This window comes from Lemur catta, chromosome 13 (genome assembly GCF_020740605.2).
Source record: "Lemur catta isolate mLemCat1 chromosome 13, mLemCat1.pri, whole genome shotgun sequence".
In the NCBI taxonomy this organism is placed as follows: domain Eukaryota; kingdom Metazoa; phylum Chordata; class Mammalia; order Primates; family Lemuridae; genus Lemur; species Lemur catta.
The window spans coordinates 7,588,171-7,603,866 of NC_059140.1; the positions used below are offsets into that span (position 1 = coordinate 7,588,171).

At 34.1% G+C, this 15,696-nt stretch overlaps 1 protein-coding gene across 1 annotated transcript in view; it reads right to left on the reverse strand.

Moving 5' to 3' along the window:
• Nucleotides 1-581: 581 nt before the first annotated feature.
• LOC123649458 (zinc finger protein 726-like) overlaps nt 582-15,696 on the reverse strand; it is an 86,619-nt gene continuing 71,504 nt past the window's right edge. The window contains exon 4 of the mRNA XM_045567613.1: nt 582-799. Within this exon, the coding sequence (XP_045423569.1) occupies nt 717-799 (83 nt within the window). The 3' untranslated portion in view covers nt 582-716. The remainder of the gene's footprint in view (nt 800-15,696) is intronic.

A 15,696-nucleotide genomic window follows, 5' to 3' on the forward strand; every position in this document is an offset into this window, starting at 1 on the left:
AGATGTAATTCCACAGTGAATGTATTGTTACATTTATTTTAATTGGCACATTTCATTTTTTTCTTCTCAATTAAAGAACATTATTTAAGCCATTTAAAAGTTATTGTCCTTTACCCTTTTTATAAGTACCATCATCTGTTTTGACTGTACTGGGACAGTTTATTTGAATGAAAAATGGGGAGGCCTCACAAGGCAAGGAGTTGTTTTGACATTTATATGAAGTGAACAAACACACAACACAGAGCAGGGTGTGTAATATAAGCTGTAAAATTAAGAGTAAAATATTTCTATTAGCATGAGTTTGTAGCTCTAGACAAAAGAATGAAACATCCAAGGTGAGGCAAAATTAATTCCGCATGCAGGGAGAGTATTTTGCAGGCTTCACAACTGACTCTCTGACTTTAGGAAAAGAAATTCTTGTTTTATATGCTAACGATCTCCTGTTCCTCACTTGCTCTTAACTTTCATCCCCAGCTACACATGCATCCCAGCCCCCCTCTCTGCCTGCGCTCTGTATGGCTGCAGCTTCCTCACTGCTCTCCCCACCCCATGCTGCCTCACACAATTCTGTCGGTTCTGAGGAGTAGTTTGGAATTTTTCCAATGCAATGAGAAATAGTTTTTAAATGGAGCATTTGAGTCCCTTTACAAGCTTTAAATACAAAAGTCTGACCACTTAATTCAGACAAGAGGAAAGTAGTCCCATGGTCCAGAGCATTAAGCCAGGCAGTCAGCATGGTGGCAGATGTGGAGACAGATAAGACGTGATGGTGGGATCTTTCTTAGGTTGACGGGACCTGCTGAAAGAAAATATGGAAAACAGTTTTGAAATGTGGGGAGAATATTGGAAATACGCCCACTTTAATGACCCTGAGGTCTTAGAGTAACTACAGGTGGTGTCACTTTACAGACAAATGTGATGGAGATCAGACCGGGACTTGGGGAATGCAGTCTGAGCATCAGGGAAGGGGATGCCCGTTCTATAATATAGAGGAATTACTGGGCCATGGTGCAGAGCAGCTACTGTGGGGAGACAGAGATTGTTGTACTTTTCCAGGCCTAGGTTAGTGGCAGTGGGAAGGAGATGAGGTTAAATGTCAGGCTGTCAGTCTAGATGTTTGAGATGAAGATGCCGTTGGGAAAGTGTACTAGGCAGAATCAGGGTGTGTGCTGTGGTTACCCACAACCCTAGTATCTCAGGGAGCAAACAAAGTTTAACCCCAATTTAAGTTGCATCAACTGTAAGTGGGTGTCCTTCCATGGAGGCTGACCCACAGGTGGCCGGGACCACCTTCACTTCCACTCAGCCCATTGGTCAGTCTTGTCAAGTGGTTCTGGCTGTGGGAGGGGCACTGGGAAAGGTGAGGGAGCAGTCGGCCAGTCAGATGCAGTGAGCATCTCAACCTCCAAAGTTCCACCCAGCTTTTAGTCTAGAAGTCTGCAAGTTCTTTCACCGACCATGCTCTCTTTCTACCAAGCCTGTGTAGAGTAGAAATGGGAGTGTCCTTGATGAGAATAAATACAATGATGTTGGGTGTTAGATTATGCTCACATATTTAACATTGGTGCAATTGAAATATAATATTACATCCCATTCTGCAGTTACTAGTTTGTATTCAGGTATACTAAGAAAAGACTGCTGTATAGTATCAAATTATAATGTGTGTATTTTGTGTCATGTACATGATGGATAGGTAGAAGCCCAAAACTGATGAAACTGTGCAGTGACCTCATGAGGTACTAGTTTGTTTCAATTTACTCTCTCTGTAATTGTCTATTCTTAGGCACTTTGCTCATCTTTACTCCTTGAGGGCCGCAAGCTGGCTGCCCCACCTCCAGGCATCAATGCACATTCCAAACAGCGACAAGGAGAAAATGTGAAACTGGAAGGACATAAGGAATTAGATGGGAAGCCATTGCTTTCTAATTCAAAGAAGGCCATTTTCCCTGGCACTTGTTTCTAAGTCACATTGATCAGAATTCTATCCTATGGGCACCCTGTGCAAAAACATATATCTGAAGCATAGGAGAACACATGAGGACAGCCATGGTGATGGCTGTTGTTACTTCAACTGTTTTACAAGATCTGACACTTGTAACACCTGGTGCACTTTCACATGGTGTTATTAAAAAACCCTCAGAGCCAGGTGTGGTGCTACGTGCCTGTAATCCCAGCTGTTCAGGAGGCTGAGATGGGAGGATTATTTGAATCCAGGAATTAGAGGCTGATGTGCACTGTGATTGTGCCTGATTGTGACTAGCCACTGTACTCCAGCCAGGGACACATAGTGAGGCCCCATTCCAAAAAATAAATAAATAACTCTCAAATTTAGAATATACTCATCCCTGATGCACAAGAATTTAATTGTGTATGCAAATGGAGTGCTTACTCTTTGGGGGGGTGCTTAAAGGGCTGTTTAATCATTTGCTAGTTAGTTATAACTCTATGGTGAAATTTATCAAACACAGTATGATAGTGAGAAGGTTATATTCAACCTCATCATCAAATGCAAAATTGGTTCTTTTACCATATGTCTTTTGTCTTTGGTGAAATGTTAAATTGTGGGGAGTTAGCTATGCTCCCAGCAAAGAATCGGGTCCCTCAGGCAGAGGTTGTTGCAAAGGATAAGCAAATAATAGAAAATAGAGAATAATAGAATATAGAGATAAAAGAATACACAGAGACAAAGGTACAGTTTATAAAGAATAGATTTATAATAAAAGAAGGAGGCTCAAAAGACCCCACAAAATAACTCCCCACATTAAATAAATTACAATTTCTTTTAAATTGGATCATTTTGATACAAGACATGAGTATTAGTGCTTCACTGTGGAGGTGATCCCAGGAAACACAAGTAGAGCAGAGAGGGGGAGGTGAGATAGGTAAAATAAAAAGCCAATAAAGGCTGTTTATGTCATATTTATTTTTATTTATAAAATTTTTATAAAAGTTTTGTTCACAACTCTAATATCACCACATGCTTGTGGTGTATTCCTAGCATAATTTATCTGTTAACTCGAGTATAAACTCTAACTTACATATTGCTGAAGGTGTTAAATTTAGCAGGCATCTGAGTTGCCTGGAGAGCTTATAATATCATGGATTGCTGGGCTCCTCCTCCAGGTAACTGATGCAGTGTTTCTGGTCTATAGCCCGAGAACATGCCTTTCTTACAAGTTCTCAGGTGTTTCCAATGCTGCTTGTCCAGGGAAAACACTCGGAGAACCAATGTCTGTGTGCAATTTTATGATTGTCTTCTTCAGTAAGGATATTGGTTCATGAGAGGTGCAGTCAGATATACAGATAATTGTGAATGGTTTTATGTGGACTCTGGTATTGGTTATCCAGATGTGAAAGTAGGGTCATATATGGGTTGGGTTTCTCCTATGGTTTTGCCTTGGAAGCCTAAGTACTGTCCCTGGTCCACAGAGAGAAGCTAAATACGTCCTCAGGATAATAGTGTGTAGCCTGGGCTGGGATCTAAAGTCTGAAGTCTCAGGCCCTAGAGATCTGGTATGTGTGAACACACCTGGATGAACCACTGAGAATCCAAGAGGAAAGAGAGTATAATAATAAGGTCCTTTTGGGGAGTATTTAATCAGAATTCCTCCTGTTGCCATGGCAGTACATGGGGAAGATGTGGGGAAGGTGGTGGTAACAGCACTGGAAGTTTGGGGGATGGAGTCACACCCAGATGTGCAAGACGGTCCTCATATCTCTTGACTCTGCTCCTTACACCAAGTGAGCTTTCTCAGATTCCAGTTTCTCTAAATACCAGAATCGTATCCAGGAGATTTTGCCATTTCTTCTAGCTTTAATATTTTTTCAACTGACACCCTCACAAACATGTTATGAAAATCTTTACTGCTTATTTATTGGGTAAAATTAACTAAATAGACATTTAAACCTCTATCTAATCACAGTTTTCAAGTTATTAGTAGGTTTGAAATTTTTAGTTTTAGTCAATATTTGTTTCCATTTCAATTAATTTTGAATATTTCATCAGTTTTGCTCTGTTGGAGAATTACTTAAAATGAATTATCCCCTTACAAATTTAATTTTAATTTATTATCTAGCTACTAGTTAATTTTAACTTTCTTTCTGTTTAAGCTCCCTGAAAAAATAATACATTCAAATGTGTCATTCTTATCCTAAATAACTGTAATGTTTTATTGTGTACTTAAGCAGTATTGGTCTTCTAAATTATTTGCATGAAATTCTCATGTTTTATTTTGTGTTTTTATGATATCATTTGTGTTGGAATAAATCATTCATCCATCAGTGATATATATTTTAAAACATAGTTGAAGGACTGATTTGATTTTTATAACATGATGAGTTTAATTACTTCCTATTTTTAGGCCTGCACTATTTTCCTATTATATTTTTATGCCTAAGCCTGACAATTTTCCTTTTTTAAATTGTGGAATAATGTACATACATATGATTTTTTACTTTGTCAATATTAAGTGCACATTTTAGTGGTATTAAGTACATTCACATTGTTCTGCAACCATGACCACCATCTCTCTTGGGAACACTCTTTTGTCTTGCAAAAGTAAAACTCCGTATCCATTAAAAAATAACCTCCCTTTCCTCCCCTCCTCCAGCCCTTAGCAATCACCATTGTACTTTCTGTCTCTGTAAATTTCATTACTCTAGGTGCCTCATATAAGTGGAATTATTTGTTCTTTTGTGACTGGTTTATTTTGCTTGACATTATATCCTTAACGGTTTAACGTGTTGCAGCTTGTGTTAAAATTTCCTTCTTTTTAAAAGATGAATTATATTCTATTGTATTTATTTACTACAGGTTGTTTATCCATTTATCCTTCAATGGATGCTCGACTTACTTCCACATTTGGCTAATGTGAATAATGCTGGTCTCAGTATAGGCGTGTTAAAATCTCTCCCAAGTTTCACTTTTAAATATTTTAGAAATGTATTCAAAAGTAGCATTGTTGGATTACAAGAAAATCATATTTTATAAAGAAACTGCTATACTGTTTTCCATAGACTATATATCATTTTACACTCCCACCCACAGTGCACAAGCTTTTCAATTTCTCTACATCTTTATTAACACTTTCTATTTTATGGAATGTTTTTCTTTCCACTTTTAATAAGATAATTTATAAATAGAAGTTTATAATTTTAAGATGTATAATGCCCTTTATGGATAAATATGGTGGGTATATAAAAATATATATGCAATCATTGTATACAGACACACACACACACACACACACACACACACACACACACACCATTTTTAACCATTTCAAGTGTACAGTCTAGTGTCCTTAAGTATTTTCACATTGTTGTGCAATCTCTCTATGTACATAGGTTTATATACCTTAAAATTATGTGAGTGTACTTAAGGCCACTAAAGAGTACATTTAAAAATAGTTAAAATAGTAAATTTTATATATATTTTACCACAATGTAAAAATAAGTAATTCATTTTAAAGAGAACAAAGTGTAGTTATATGCAATGGTATGGATGAGTATCACAAATATGATGTTGCCTAAAATAGATCAGTTGTAAAAGTATACATACTACATAATTAAATAAACATAAAATAAAAAAAGGAACAAAACTAAGATTCTGGCTTTCAGAATGTTTGAGTTGTTTGGTGAACTAACATGTTAACAGATGACAATGATAAAATATCTGTGTCTGTGTATATGGTTATATAGAAAGACATATTTTTATATAGTAAATATATGATATATATGTATGCAAGAATGAATCAGGATTTTAGCTGTGTCCACTGCAAGGGAGATAGAGATTGGAGTTTTAGTTCAGCCAAGTTAACTCTCTCCTAGAAAAATAGGTAAAAATACACTTATTATATGACCCAGCTACCTCAGTTTTAAATATTTACTGCAGCAAATTGAAAACTAACATTTAAAGTAAAACCTGTTTGTGGATGTTTATATCCACTTCCTTCATAATTGCCAGAATCTGAAAATAAACCAGATGTCTTTCAACACAAGAATGGATAAACTATGGTGCATTGATACAATAGAATACCACATGTCTATAAAAAGGAAAAGATATTGATTCACCCTAAACATAGATGAAACTTAAATGCATTTCTATAAGTAAAGAAAGTCAGGTCCAAAAGGCTATTCATTATATTATATGAATTTAATTATATGACATTGTAGAAAAGCAAAATTAAAATGATGTAACATGATCAGTGGTTGCCAAAAGATGGGAATTGGGAAGAAGTTGACTATGAAGGGGCAGCATGAAAGAATGTTGGGGGTAATAAACCGGTTCTGTATGGTACTGTGGAAGTGACCCTAGACAGCTGTCAAAGCCCATGAAACTGTACACCACAAAATTGAATTATACTCTATGCAAATTTTAAAAATCAACAAAAATGTAGGAATGATTCAGATGAAATGTAGACAGTGATAAAGGAATCAAACTGTATTACAATATTTGACACAACCATGTTGAAAAGAGTGGATATAAAATGTCCTGAGTTAAGTAATTTTGGAAAACAGCATTTTAACAGGGTATTGTTAGGACTCAATAACTATATACAAATACTGTGCTCTAGTTGGTAAGCTTTCTTCTCACAAGGGTATGGGTTAGCAATTCTGAAACTATTTACATGTTAATACATAAATTGCAGGTAATTAGAGTCCAGTTTCTTGCTGTACATGAAAGTTCTTACAAATGAACAAAAGAAGATTGCGGGAATGAACTCTGTGGTGCTGAATTTGAATTTGGAACATAAGTAAAAACCTATGTACATTTCAATATATCTGTTTAGATAGATGTATAAAAATATGTGTGTGTATGCCTAAGTTCATTTTCAAATATACATTTTCAAACTCTGTTTGTTGAGATGACCCAAAAGCAATGGCACCCCAGTATCCATGAGCACACCTAGCCATCAGATATTGGTTTCTAAATACCATCCTCAGTGAAAGGATCTAGACATTCACAGGTAAATGGCTGATCCTAGGGCTGAAGATAAAAAATAAAAGATGAGTCTAGGGTATTTTGAAGAGACAGAAAGTAAGAAAGTGCTTTAAAAGAAAAAAAGTATGAGATAATGTGACTAGGAACCAACCTGCAAGAACTCCCAACGGTCCAAGCTGGAATGATGGGAGTAGCAAAATCAATAGTAATAGTATTGGATTATAAACAAGAATATGAAATAAATGTCTATGTGTCCATATGGATATAAAAAAACATTAAATAAATAAGGAAAAAAGAGACGAAGGAAAGCAAGAAAGCCAAAAACAAAAAAACAAAAAAAGGAAGGAAGTGAGCAGGGAAGGTACAAAAAACTTCCTGACAGAATTCCAAATAATGTACAAGCCTCATGGCAACCTCAAATCAAAAAACCTACAGCAGATACACAAAAATAAAAAGCAATGAGTTAAAACACAGTACCAAAGAAAAATTACTTTTAATAAAGGAAGACAGGAAGGACAGAAGAAAGAGAGGACCATGAAACAACCAGAAATCAAATAACAACATAGCAGTATCAAGTCCTTACCTATCAATAATAACATTGAATATGAATGGGCTAAACTCTCTAATCAAAATACATAAAGTGACTGAATAGATTTTAAAAGATCCAACTTGTTGTCTGCAAGAAACCTATTTCATCTGTAAAGACACCCATAGACTGAAAATAAAGGAATGGAAAACGATATTCCAAGCAAATAGAAAACAAAAAACAAAAAAGTATATTTCAAGACAAAAAGAGACAAAGAATGTCAATATATAATGATAGAAGGGTAAATTTGGTAAGAGGATATAACAATTCTAAATACATATGTACTTAACACTGGAGTACCCAGATATATAAAGCAAATACCATTAGAGCTAAAAAGAAAGAAAGACCCCAAAACAATATTGTAGGAGACCTCAACACTCCATTTTGAGCCTTGGACAGATCATGTAGACAGGAAATCAACAAAGAAACATTGGACTTAATCTGCACTACAGACCAAATGAACCTAATAGGTATTTATAGAATGTTTCATCCAACAGCTGCAGAATACACATTCTTCTCCTCAGCTCATGAATTATTTTCAAGAATAGACCATATGTTAGGCCACAAAACAAGTCTTAAAAGATTCAAAAGGTTGAAATCATACCAAGTATTTTCTCTGATTACAATGGAATAAAGCAAGAAATAAATAACAAGAGGAACATTTAAAATTATATGAGCACATGGGGATTAAACAATATTCTCCAGAAGGACCAGAAGATCAATGAAGAGATTAAGAAATAAATTTAAAAATTTCTCAAAACAAATAAAAATGAAAACACAACCTATCAAAACCTATGGGATACAGCAAAAGTAATAATAAGAAGAAAGTTTATAACAATAAGTGCCTACATAAAAAGTAGAAAAGCTTCAAATAAAAACCTAACAATGTATCTCAAAGAACTAGAAAAACAAGAGAAAGAAACCCTCAAAATTAGCAGAAGAAATAATAAAGATCAGAGCAGAATTAAAAGAAATTGAAAGAATATAAAATATCAATGAAACAAAAAGTTGGTTTTCTGAAAAGATAAACAAAATTGATGTACCTTTAGCCAAGCTAAGAAAAAAAGGAGAGGCCGGGCACAGTGGCTCACGCCTGTAATCCTAGCCCTCTGGGAGGCCGAGGCAGGTGGACCGCTCGAGGTCAGGAGTTCGAGACCAGCCTCAGCAAGAGCGAGACCCCGTCTCTACTAAAAATAGAAAGAAATTATCTGGCCAACTAAAAAATATATATAGAAAAAAAAATTAGCCGGGCATGGTGGCGCATGCCTGTAGTCCCAGCTACTGGGGAGGCTGAGGCAGTAGGATCGCTTAAGCCCAGGAGTTTGAGGTTACTGTGAGCTAGGCTGATGCCATGGCACTCACTCTAGCCCGGGCAACACAGCGAGACTCTGTCTCAAAAAAAAAAAAGAAAAAGAAAAAAAGGAGAGAAGGCCCAAATAAATAAGATGAAAAAGAAGACATTACAACTGGTATTGCAGAAATCCAAAGAATCATTAGAGACTACTATGAGCACGTATATGCCAGTAAACCAGAAAACTTAGGAGAAATGTATAAATTTCTATACACATAAAACCTACCAAGATTGAACCAGAAATAAATCCAAAACCTGAATAAACCCATAACAAATAACAAGATAGAAGCAGTAATAAAACATCTTCCATCAAAGAAAAGCTTAGGAACCAATGACTTCACTGTTGAATTCTACCAAGCATTCAAAGAATAACTAGTACCAATCCTATTTAAATTATTTCAAAAAATTGAGAAAGAGGGAATACTGCCAAATTCATTCTACAAGCCCTGTATCACCCTGACACCAAAACCAAGACAACAAAAAGGGAAACTATAGGCCAATATCTCTGATGAACATAGATGCAAAAATCTTCAACACAGTACTAGCAACTAAATTCAACAACACATTAAATGATTATTAATGATGATCAGTTGGATTCATGCCAAAAATGCAAGTATGGTTCAGTGTATGTAAATCAATCAATGTGGTATATCATATTAAGAAAATGAAAAGGAAAACATTTCAATTTCAACTGATGAGCATTTCAATTGATGCTAAAAGCAGCATTTAATAAAATTCAACATATCCTCATAATAAAAACTCAAAAAACTGGCTATAGAGGGAACTTACCTCAACATGTTACAAGCCATATATTGCAACCCACATCTAATAACATACTGAATGGAGAAAACTTAAAGCTTTCCCTCTAAGATCTGGTACAAGACAAGAATGCTCACTTTTACCACTGTTAACATAGTAGTGGAAGTTCTAGCTAGAGCAATCAGATAAGAGAAAGAAATAACAGGCATCCGAATTGGAAAGAAGTGAGTTACATTATCCTGGTTTGCAGATGATGTAATCTTAGATCTAGAGAAACTGAAAGACTCCACACACAAAAAAACTACTAGAACTGATAAACAAATTCGGTAAATTTGCAAGATGAAAAACAACCATATAAAAATCAGTAGCATTTCTATATGTGAACCATAAAAAATCTGAAAAAGAAATAAAAAAATTAATCCCATATACACCAGCTACAAATAAAGTAAAATATCTAGGAATAAAGTTAACTGCAGATGTAAATATCTCTGTAATAAAAACTTTAAAACATTGATGACAGAAATTGAAAAGGACACAAAAAAGTGGGAAGAAATCTCATGCTCATGGATTGGAAAATCAATATTGTTAAAATATACAAAATCCCAATCTACAGATTTAATGCAATTCCCATCAAAATACCAATGACATTCTTCACAGAAATAGAAAAAATAATCCTAAAATTTATAGGGAACCACAAAAGGTCCAGAATAACCAAAGCCACCTTGGGTAAAAAGAACAAAACTGGAGAAATCATATTACCTGACTTCAAGTTATACTTCAAAGTTATAATAAGCAAAACAGTATTGTATTGGCATAAAAACAGAGACAAAGACCAATAGAACAGAACAGCATAGAGAACTCAGAAATAAGTCCACACAGCTATAGTGAACTTACCTTTAACAAAGTCAATAGGAACAAACAGTGGGGAAAGGAAAGTCTCTTCAATAAATGGTACTGGCAATAATAGGTATCCATATGCAGAAAAATGAAACTAGACCTCTATTACCCCATACAAAAATTATATCAAAATGAATTAAAGATTTAAATCTAAGACCTGAAACTGCTATAAAGCTACTAAAAGAAGACTTTCGGGAAATGCTTCAGGACATTGGTCTGGGCAAGGACTTCTTGAGTAATACCCCCAAAGCCAGGCAACCAAAGAAAAATTGTACAAATGGGACCACATCAAGCTAAAAGGCTTTTGCACAATGAAAGAAACAATCAACAAAGTGAAGGGACAACTCACAGAATGCAAGAAAATATTTTCAAACTACTCATGTGACAAAGGATTAATAACTAGAACATATAATGTGCTCCAACAACTTAATATGAAAAAATAAAATAATTTGATTTAAACAATTGTCAAAGGATTTTAATAGACATTTTTCAAAAGAAGACATATGGAAAAATGCTCGACATTTTTAATCATCAGAGAAATGCAAATCAAAACTACAATGAGATATCATCTCACCCCAGTTAAAATGGTTTTTATCAAAAAGACAGGCAATAATGAATGCTGGTGAGGCTGTGGAGAATGGGGAACCCTCACACACTGTTAGTGGGAATGTAAAGTAGTGCAACCACTATAGAGAACAGTATGGATGTTCATCCCCCCCCAAAACAAAACAAAACAAAACAAAAAAGCATAGAACTATCACATGACCCAGCAATCCCACTTCTGGGTATATATCCAAAAGAAGGGAATTCAGTTTATATAAAAAAAAATGCACTCACACATGTTTATTGTAGCACTATTCACAATAGCCAAGATTTGGACTCTACCTAAATGTCCATCAATGGATGAATGGATAAAGAAATTGTGGTACAAACATACATACAATGGAATATTACATAGCCATAATAAAGAATGAAATTCTACCATTTGCAACAACATGGATGGAAATTGAGAAGATTATAAGTGAAGTAAACCAAGAACAGATAGACAAATCTTTCATTTTCTAACTCATATGTGGGAGCTAAATATTAAAACAATTGATCTCCTGGAGACAGAGAGTAGCATGATAGTTACCCGAGGCTGGGAAGCATAGCGGCTGAGGGGGTAAAGTGAGGATGATTAATGGGTGCAAACATATAGTTACATAGTTAGATAGAATAAACAATACTTGTTAACACAACAAAGTGATTATAATCAACAACATGTTAGGGTAAACTTTAAAATAACTAAAAGTGATTGAATTTGAATGTTCCTACTACAAAGAAATGATAAATGCCTGAGGTTATGGATACCCCAATTACCCTAATTTGATTAATTCACATTGCATGTCTATAGCAAAATATCACATGTACCCTATAAATACATACAACCATGATGTACCCATAATAATAAAAAAATTTAAAAAGAATTCCAAATAATAAATGCAGGTAGATAATGCAGAAGATAAAATCACCAATAGAATACTCTAGTAATTTGCATTTCCCTGATGATTAGAGATGTTGAGCATTTCTTCATATGAGCTATCACTTAACTCCAGTGAGAATGGCCTTTATCAAAAAGTCCCATAACAATAAATGTTGGCGTGGATGCGGAGAGACAGGAACACTCATACACTCCTGGTGGGACTGCAAACTAGTGCAACCTCTGTGGAAAGCAATATGGAGATACCTTAAACAGATACAAATAGACCTACCATTTGATCCAGCAATCCCATTATTGGGCATCTACCCAAAAGAACAAAAGATATTCTATAAAAAAGACATCTGCACTCGACTGTTTATAGCAGCACAATTCACAATTGCAAAGATGTGGAAACAACCCAAGTGCCCATCAATACATGAGTGGATTAATAAAATGTGGTATATGTATACCATGGAGTACTACTCAGCTATAAGAAACAATGGTGATATAGCACCTCTTTTATTTTCCTGGATAGAGCTGGAACCCATTCTACTAAGTGAAGTATCCCAAGAATGGAAAAATAAGCACCACATGTACTCACCATCAAATTGGTTTCCCTGATCATCACCTAGAGCACATTTAGGAATAACATTAATCGGGTGTTGGGCAGATGTGGGGTGGGGAGGGGATGGGTGTATACATACATAATAAGTGTGATGCGCACTGTCTAGGAGATGGACACACTTGAAGCTCTGATTCGGGGCGGGGGACACGGGGGGGGGGGCAAGTGCAATATGCGTAACCTAAATTTTGTACCCCTGTAATATGCTGAAATAAAAAAAAAAAGAATTCCCAAGCTAATTCAGCCTATAATAATTTAATGGACTATCCATGCAAAGTTTATATTATACTAAAAAATGATTTTAAGCCAGGAGTACGTGAGAATACAAATTTTTAAAATATTTACTCCCAATGTGTGAGTATTCATATAACTTAAGAAAACCACTCCTGGGTGGTTCATACAGTATAATGTATTTTTAAAGTTTATGTTTTCCCTAGAAAATGTATTAAATCCTATAGTGAAGATTAAATTCTTGATCTTTCTTGAATGAAATAAGCTCCAGCATCTTTAGATGTCTATATCCTAAGACATGCTTTAAATAAAAGGTGTGCGCCTCTTGAAATAAGCTAGTCCATCCTTACTGTTTGCTATAGTTGCTTAGAATGCCTAGAGTTATTTAAGCTTGATAATAGGTTTATATGTTTTTATTTTTAATATTCATAACTCATAAGAGTCCATAAACTCATAAGAGTTTTAGGAATGTGAATAATTATATTCTGAAGAAATAATTAAGGTAGTGAATTTACTGTATTTCCCTGAAACATGTAGGTGTACAGGTAAGTTGTAAATTTAATTCATTATGTTTTGGGAAATAATTGTATTACAGGCCTTTGAATGGCAGTGTCTCATGGCAACAATAATTGATATTTAAACATATGTTATCAATTTTATGTTGCTCTCAAATTGTACTATTTACCCTATTGATTTTCATAAAACAACTTTCTCTTATTCATAAATTTTTATTTCCTGTATTTTAAGGAATTTAGTTTTGACAATTGTCACATCTTTTTCTTTGTAAAGTTGTTTTGAAGTAATCAGAATTTCTTTGGATAAATTCTGTGAATAATTCCAAAGCTGGCAAGCTTTGGAAACAATAAAATATCTGTTTTCAATGAAAAATAGAATAAACTAATGATAAAATTTGAGTTGAAACAAATTAGTTTTTGACCAAATTTACTTAATTATATTTCTTACCTAACATCACCTGAACAATAAGATCATATAGTACCTAGATTTATATAGTATTACCTATTCATTATTTGCAGTTGTCAAAGTAAGCCCAGCTTCTAAAAACTGGAATATTTTTCAAAAGAAACTAATTATTCATTATATTATAGGACTCAATTATTTATAGTATAAATATTGAATATTTTAAAAAATGATAGATTGCAGAACATTTAATTAGTAGAATACTGTTTCAGTACTGTTTTAGATATAACTTCATCATGAAAAAAGGTCTTAACATTGACATACAGGGGTGCCTCTCATTTTAATAAAATGTTGTTCAGTGATTTTTAAGTAAAAATATAATTTTGTACCAATAAGTAGGATATATTGATTTATAAAGTGAGTTTCCTTAAATACAAAAAACTCTATCAAATTCTGATAGTCATAATATTCATAACAAATTATATCAACTGGTAAATATTTCTACAACCACACAACTAAGTAAGCTGTGATTAAAAATTCTAACAACAATGTGATTTAAATAAAACTCCAAGTGTTTAATTCAGTTTTGTTTATTCTAATAGAAATGAAGCTTCTACGATAAGTTGACAAGAAATGATTTATATGTATAACCAAAAGTCACATGTTTATACTAAAAACGAGCCTGTGTCACTTAGCTTATTCCTTCATATATAATTTTGCCATGTTTCATAACTGTATAGACTCATAGGGAAAAATAGAGTGCCATGTTTTATACATTATTTCTACATCATATTGCAGAATACATTTCTTCCAGAAGTTATTGAATCTGAAAAGACTGATAAGAGTTAAAATTCACAGTTCACACGATTGAAACTTAAATTTATGATGCACTTTTCAGACCATGTGTCACATTTTAACTTATAAATATGATCATGTATTTGTGTTATGGGGAAGAGTCCCAATATCCAAGTATAGTATACTTTCAAGACAAATTAATATTCATATCCTCACCAAAAAGGTGGCTTTTTAATAATTAGCTAGAGTAAAATTATCATTATCCTGAAAGTTTTAATCTAAATTGTTATGATTAGGCTAATTATATTTATTATGACTAGGTAATTTGCAGATTTTTTTCTTTTCTCAATAGTTTCAACTTTTTAAAAAATAATGTTATCTTGTATATTTTTTAACTTTCTCTTTATTACTTTTTACAAAATTTGGAAATTATTTTTACAGTTTAAATTTTAATAATTGGAGTCATAAAATATATTTTTGCAATAAATTCAGCCCCCTAATACTTATCTGAGTGTTAACAAATCTGCTTATTTATTCTTTGTTGTTTATATTCATCTTAAAAATTTGTACTTAGGCTGGGCGCAGTGGCTCACGCCTGTAATCCTAGCACTCTGGGAGGCCGAGGCGGGCGGATTGTTTGAGCTCAGGAGTTCGAGACCAGCCTGGGCAAGAGCAAAACTGTCTCTACTAAAAATAGAAAGAAATTATACGGACAGTTAAAAACATATATATATAGAAAAAAAATTAGCCGGGCATGGTGGTACATGCCTGTAGTCCCAGCTACTCAGGAGGCTGAGGGGGGAGGAGCGCTTGATCCCAGGATTCGGAGGTTGCTGTGAGCTAGGCTGACACCACGGCACTCTAGCCCAGGCAACAGAGTGAGACTCTGTCTCAAAAAAAAAAATAAAATTTATATTTAATGTGTTCAATTTATTTGAAAAAGAATAAATAAATGAATAATTTTGATATTCATACTAATAAACATAAAATATAGTGGTTTAGTTCATACATTTAAATATATATGGCAAAAACTTAACTTTCTAAGTTGAATTATATACATAGGAGAAATAACTAACTGGATAATCAAATAATACATAGTTTTAATAGGTTCAGTATTTTGTGGAGTAGGAAACAC